This window comes from Rutidosis leptorrhynchoides, chromosome 1 (genome assembly GCF_046630445.1).
Source record: "Rutidosis leptorrhynchoides isolate AG116_Rl617_1_P2 chromosome 1, CSIRO_AGI_Rlap_v1, whole genome shotgun sequence".
Classification (NCBI taxonomy): Eukaryota; Viridiplantae; Streptophyta; class Magnoliopsida; order Asterales; family Asteraceae; genus Rutidosis; species Rutidosis leptorrhynchoides.
The window spans coordinates 125,605,283-125,612,596 of record NC_092333.1 but is presented as its reverse complement, the minus strand read 5'-3'; the positions used below and the strand labels follow the sequence as shown (position 1 = coordinate 125,612,596).

General features: G+C 36.1%; 1 protein-coding gene across 1 annotated transcript; it reads right to left on the bottom strand.

Annotated features, from left to right (window-relative positions):
• Positions 1 to 719: 719 nt before the first annotated feature.
• Positions 720 to 1,781, bottom strand: LOC139888864 (uncharacterized). Its single transcript, XM_071871847.1, has one exon. It carries the CDS (start codon positions 1,779 to 1,781, stop codon positions 720 to 722), a length of 1,062 nt encoding a protein of 353 aa, XP_071727948.1.
• Positions 1,782 to 7,314: the final 5,533 nt, after the last annotated feature.

Genomic DNA, 7,314 nt, shown 5'->3' with positions numbered 1-7,314 from the left:
CTATCGAAAGCCTTCTCAAAATCCGCTTTAAAAATCAAACCTTGTTTCTTTTGCCTTTTTAATTCGTCAACCATCTCATTAGCTACAAGGATTTCGTCGAGAATGAATCTCCCTTTTTGAAACGCGCTTTGTTCAACGCTTACAAGCTTGTGTATTACCCTTTGGAGCCGGTTTGAAAGGATCTTTGAGACAATTTTATAATAGCAACCGATGAGGCTTATGGGACGGTAATCCCCTAGGTTCAACGGATCACTTCTTTTCGGAATAAGGGTAATGAAACTTGCGTTACCACCTTTAGAGATTGTCTCTTGCCCCCAAAATTCATCTATTGCTTTCCTGAGATCGTCTTTGATGAGCCAATAGAATTTTTTAAAGAAATTAAAGTTGAAACCATCGGGGCCTGGGGCCTTTGAAGATTCACACCCACTAATAGCTTTCCAAACTTCAGAATCTGTGAACCGATCTTCAAGCATCAAAACTTCTTCATTGCTTATGCGATTAAAGGAAAGGCTGTCAAGGGAATCAAAGTTTGGATCTGGGCCTGACTTTGCTTCGAATAACTTACTGTAGAAATTGAAAATCCCGTTCTTTATGGATACCGGATTTTCATCCCATATGCCATTTATGTGAAGACCCCTAATGTTAGACTTATTATGATTTCTTCTAATCGCCGCATGGAAAAAAGCCGTATTATCATCACCTTCAGCCACCCATTTCATCTATACTTTCTGCTTCAACATGTCCGCTTTATCCTTTTTCTTTTTCAGCCACGACACCCTTGCGTTCAACCATGACTCTCTGTCCGAATCATTTAACACACCTGCATCTGCTTTTGATTCTAGATCCATCACAGTTTTCTTTAACTTTTCAATTTCTGAATCCAGCGAATTGTAAGTGTTGTAGCTCCAAGTTCGAAGTGCTGTTTTGACGTTTTTTAGTTTGTCTCGAAACTGACAGTCTGCTCTTCTACTAGTCACATTTTTGTTCCACGCATCAACCACAATTTTTTCTATGTCTTTCAATTCCAACCATGCATCAAAAAACTTGAAAGGTTTAGGTCCAAAATCGAAGTTTTTATCCCTTAAGATAATTGGGCAGTGGTCGGAGGAATTTCTATCGAGTGCCACCGCTGACACATCACCCCACGATGATAAAAATTGATCGGAAACAAGAAAATGATCTAGCTTACTAAATTTTATGCCGTTGTCGCAAATTCTTGTGAACCTTCTCCCGAGTAATGGAACTTCAACTAAGTTACAATTTTCGATGAACTTATTGAATAGTGCAGCTCTTCGTTCGATAAACTGACTATTTTGTCTTTCTTCCCGATTTCGAACTTCATTAAAATCTCCACCAAGAACCCAATCTACATCCGGCACGTCCATAAAATTTTCCAAGGTATCCCAGAGTTTCTTCTTTTCATCATCTCTATGCGGGCCGTATATGTTTGCCACTATCGTGTCTCTAACTTTCCCAGTCCATCTTCCCTTGATAGCAAGAAGATGAGGTTTTTCTACAGCTTCTTCTACCTTGAAAGCATTAGGATCCCATATAATGAGCATGCCTCCTGATTTGCCTACTTTTGGCTTTTGTACGAAATTAAAGTCTCTAGAGCCCCATAATCGTTCAACCCATTTATCATCTACTTGGTTGCGTTTCGTTTCCTGGATGAGCACAATATCAGGAGATTCGGATTTCCTTAACTTTCTGAACCAGCTAATCTTACAACCCCCGAGTCGATCTAAACTGAAACCACGAATATTGATTGACATAATCTTCATTGGGACACTCTAACATTCGATGGTAATTAATGGTCTATTGGGTTTTTTCAACCCAACTGACCCCCAGCTTTGCTCCATAATCTTTCAGACCTAGACTGCTTGAAGAGTTACGGGAATGAGTGGATGTTGATTTTGATCTTGTCTTGCTTTTTTTCGGAGTGGCTCGTGCTAGATTTTTGAAAAGTTGAATTCTTGAGGAACCACTCCAATTGCTTTTTTTTCGAGGAAATTTAACTGCCCATTTTCGTCACGATCCGTACGAATTCCTCAATTCTGGGGCAAACCCCATTACCCCACCAACTCAGTGAATTCTCAAATTTTGAAGTCGGGCACGGCCATCTCCAATGATTTCGGCGAACCCCAATGAGATTCGTAAAGTCAAATTAATGGTGAGAACTATACATGTCAATTGAAACTCACACTCTCAAATTTGGGTTAATTGGAATAAACTTTCGGGTGAAATAGAAAAATTATGCATTAACAATGTAGATCAAAACTTAAGAAAATGTCCAATGAATTTTCCTCCAACATATTAGGTCCTTCAAAAAATATAAAGGTTGTCTATGAAGAAGCTACAAACAAAAATATAAAGGTTGTCTATGAAGAAGCTACAAAGATTGTCTATGAAGTGTGGAACAACAAGCATGTAGGGTACAGACCAGATTGTTGCGTTGGGAACAAGTAGAGGCAGTTAAGGCGGAATTAAACAAGCGGTTCAGGGTAAATTCTGGAAAAATCGATGTTGAAATTCAGGAATTGAGAAATCCAGCATGAATATATGAATTAAAAGCTGAGCGAAAAGAGCTAAAGTATGATAATGGTGTGTAACGACCCGTACTTTTTCGATCATTCTATACTTATAAGATTAATATTTACATAAATTAAACCTTGCCAACATGATAAGCAATCCAAATTGTCGAGATTTATATTTCCGAAAAGAGTTTTACACAACGTTTGACCGTCTAGTTTGACCGATGATATCACGAACTATACAATATATGATAATTATACGTTTGTGTATATATATATGTATATATACATATTTAACATGATTAATGAATGTTTTAATACCTCATTTTATATTAATAACAATAAGTTACAAGTATATTTTGAAACTACTAATTTAAGTTTTCAAGACGATAACTATACGTAATGTTATTTGACATAAATACTTAAGACTTATAATGTTTATACATATATCGTATAAGTAATGTATTTAATCACTTTTAAGAACTTAAATACATAAAATCATATAAGTGTATTCACAAAAGATAGCTATATTTGAATCCTCATTCCATTTTTCACAAAATTTCTATACGTATACCTAGAGTATTTGTACTCGTATCATACCAAGCTTCTATACGTATTTACTAATAGTAAATACACATCAAATCACCACCTAACCCACCCTTGTTACTGCCCTTAGAGCAAGGTAATTGGAATTTGGATGCATGCATGAATTATTATACAAAAATACAACAAAACTTTTGTTCTTGTCTCCCCATTCCCACGTTTTTAAGGAGGTCACAAGGATCATCATTTTGCTTCATTTAAACATCCATTCTCTAGCTAAAAACACACACTCTTTCTTACTCTCTAAACTCCATAACAATCCAGCAAAGTTCCATAAAGATCTAGCTTCAAAAACCATACTAAAACACCATAAGAAAACCATACAAAAACACTTCAAGAAAACCTTCCAAGAACACCAACTTACTTCCAATCTTTCATCCACCTCTAGTACCCTTTTGATTCTAGCTTCTTACTTCTCTTTTACAGCAACTTCATCCAAGGAACTTGAGGTAGAATCTATGTTCATAACCTTATTCGATTCATATATATATAGCTATCTTATTTTGTGGTACAAAAGTTTAACAACAAGAACATAGTTTGAATGTTTTCAAACTTGTTTGCAAACTAAATAGATCCTTCTAACTTGACTTTTAAAATACTTCAAGACCTGTAATATAACTTATGTATATGCTAATTTAACAAGGTAAAACTTGGTTTTTCAAAGTATAAGTATTTTTAGAAAAATGGTCATTAAATGATTTTGTTGTAACAAAAATGTTTAACTTCATATGTTTCACTAATGTTTCACTTATGCCGTATGATTTTGAATACAAACCAAGGTATTTACAGTTCATAGTCTTAAAGAAGAACTCGATCCAAGAAGATGGCAATTTGAATCAACGAAAACGGATTTGTAACGAAGAAACTATGACCGAAACAAAATTGGTTATCCTAGATCATTTCAACTACGGGATCAATTGGAAAAAAATGATATAAATCACATATTTCTAAGATAACATGATATTTTATATATATGTACTTATAATTCAATTTTATATGGTTCAGGATCACCCGTAAACAATACGAGAAGATTAATCATAAGATCCCATGTTTGTACGCAACACGTCATTTGACAACACCGGTACTTTATGTACGCAATACGTCATTTGACAACACCGGTACCGTGGGTCAAGATTAATCTCGACCAACACATATACGATGGGGTTTTATTGATTTCGTTGGGGGTTTTATTTATTTCATTGCGGGTATATTAAACATCTAAAAATGAACCATTAAAATTGAATTACTAACATCGGACTGCTAACTACGGACTAAGGAATTATTCAAAGTATTAAAAGTATAACAAGTATATATTTATAACGTTTGTTTAAAAATGAAAACATATTGATATATTATATATGGATAGGTTCGTGATATCAACCGGAAGACCGAGTCAAAATATATATATCATCAAGACAAGAGTGAGTATATAGTCCCACTTTTAAACTCTAAATATTTCGGGATGAGAATACATGTATTTTATGTTTTACAATATGGACACAAGTAACTGAAAAATATATTCTACGTTGAGTTGTACCACTGGCATACTTCCCTGTAGCTTGGTAACTAATATTTACAGCGGTATTGTAAACGCGAATCCTGTTGATAGATCTATCGGGCCTGACAACCCCAACCGGACTGGACGACCAGTATTCAACGGTTGCACAGTACTTCGTTTTGTGACTACACTTGGTACGGTGTAGTAAGATTTCATATTAAAGGGAATATGCGACGTGAAAATGTTAAGTATGGTTACCAAGTGCTCAACCACTTAGAATACTTTTATTAAACTGTTTATATACAAAATCTTGTGGTCTATATATATATTGCTGCCGGCATTAAACCTATATCTCACCAACTTTATGTTGACCTTTTAAAACATGTCTATTCTCAGGTGATTTCTAAAGCTTCCGCTGCATCATGTTGGATCTAACCAGGATCTTGCGTACGCATGTTTGTGTCAAAAATAAAACTGCATATCCGAGATGTTGTATTGTAAAATATGCTAGAAACCGTGTTGTTGTCATCATTTGTAAAGTTTGTAAGTCGAAGATTATCGCTAAACGTTAATCTTCTTTTTATTGTCTTAAGCTTGTAACAAAAATAATGGTTGTGGTTTGTAATGTATAATATATGCAGTTTTTCTTTCAAAAATGTCTCATATAGAGGTCAATACCTCGCAATGAAATCATACGTTATCTAACGCGTTCTTATGGTTAAGGACGGGTTATGACATGTGGTATCAGAGCGTTGGTCTTAGCGAACCAGGTTTGCATTAGTGTGTCTAACCGAGAAGTCGTTAGGATACATTAGTAAAGTCTGGACTTTGACCGGGTCTGATTTTAAAAACCATTGCTTATCACTGTTGGTTAAAAATTTATATGTAAATATTATGTAAGTACTAATGGGTTAGTTGTTATGTGATAGATGTCGGGCTCGAAACTTATTATCACATTCAGCGACTCCGAATCAGAACCTTCAGATTGTGTTTCAGTCATTAACATATCCGATGACGAAAGTGGTATTTTTGGGGAAGACTCACAATTTCCGGATGAACCAACTATAGAAATATCGGAAAGTGAACCCGAGGAGGAAAGTGAACCCGAAGAGGAAAGTGAACCCGAAGAAGAAAGTGAACCCGAGGAAGAAATACTAGAAATTACGAAAGAAAAATTCGATCAAGGAAAGAAACGAAAAGCGAATGAATTAGAAAATTCAAATCCCGAACTTAGTGAGAATGACGTGGCACCAATTCCACTCAACACTACCACCCCTATTCCCGCTATTCCTATTAGTGCTATCCCCGCATCTAGTTCTTCGGCTCCTCAGCCAAAACGTAGGCAGACAGCTAGGATAAGCGTTAGGCCATTCATTGGAACTAAACGCCCTAGAAAATAGACCGAACGATGCACTGCCGTATTAAGCCATGGAATCATATAATGTTTTGTATAATATTATTAGTGTGGTTTGCTTAAAGTTTGATGTAAGATAAGCATATGTAAAATAGCGAAGTATGAAATGCAATAATTTTCCATGGTTAAGTATTATTTAGATTGTAGTAATTGGTTCTGTACTAAGCTATTAAGTATGAACATTAACGGGTAGGTACTACCCTAGATATAATTATAAAACGCTAATAAGAAGAAAAGGCTTTTATAATAATACCTGGTTCATATTATTAACAAGCTATAATGTACTATAAATACACACTACATCTATAATAATCCATGTGAATAATTATTTTTTTTTCATTAGGAAATGGCGCGATTGAATCGAATGACGGAACAAGAACTCGAGGAACTCATCAACCAGCGAGTGAACGACAGAATGTTATGGGTTGAGGCTGCAAGAGCTGCTGCAGTTAATCCAAATCCTCGTGTAGGATGCTCCTACAAGACTTTTCAAGCTTGCAAGCCATCATCATTCAGTGGAACGGAAGGACCGATCGGTTTAACCCGATGGATAGAAAAGATGGAGACGGTGTTCAAAATCAGTGGTTGTGATGAAAAAGACATGACCAAGTTTGCATCGTGCACTTTACAAGATAGTGCACTCACATGGTGGAAGAATTATGTGAAGGCGGTAGGAGGAGATGTAGCTTATGATACTCCATGGGAAGAATTCAAAGCAATGATAATCACCGAGTATTGTCCAAGGAATGAGGTTATTAAGTTAGAAGATGAGTTACGAAGTTTGAAGGTGGTTGGTACTGAAATCACCAACTACAATCAGCGATTCATGGAATTGGTTTTATTATGTCCTGAATTGGTTCCAACCGAAGCACGGAAGATTGAAATGTACAAAGGTGGTTTGCCCAGAAAGGTCAAGGCAAACGTTACGGCGTCGAAACCTAAGACAATTCATGAAGCTATAACCATGGCGAACGAGTTAATGGATCAGGTCATTCTGGATAAGAAAGCATTCACTACTGAGGTGAAGGTATCGAGTAACAAAAGGAAGTGGAACGGAAATTATGATCGAGGTTACCAACAGCAATCTTTTAAGAAACCAGAAACCCCGAAAGGTGCGGGTAGCGGTTCAGGCTTTGGTTACAAAGGACAAAGTCCTTTATGCAACCGTTGTCACAAACATCACTTTGGTTACTGTAGTGTGTTGTGCACCAAATGCAATCGACAGGGACATCTTGCTGAAGATTGTAAGGCTCTCGTTACAAATGCAA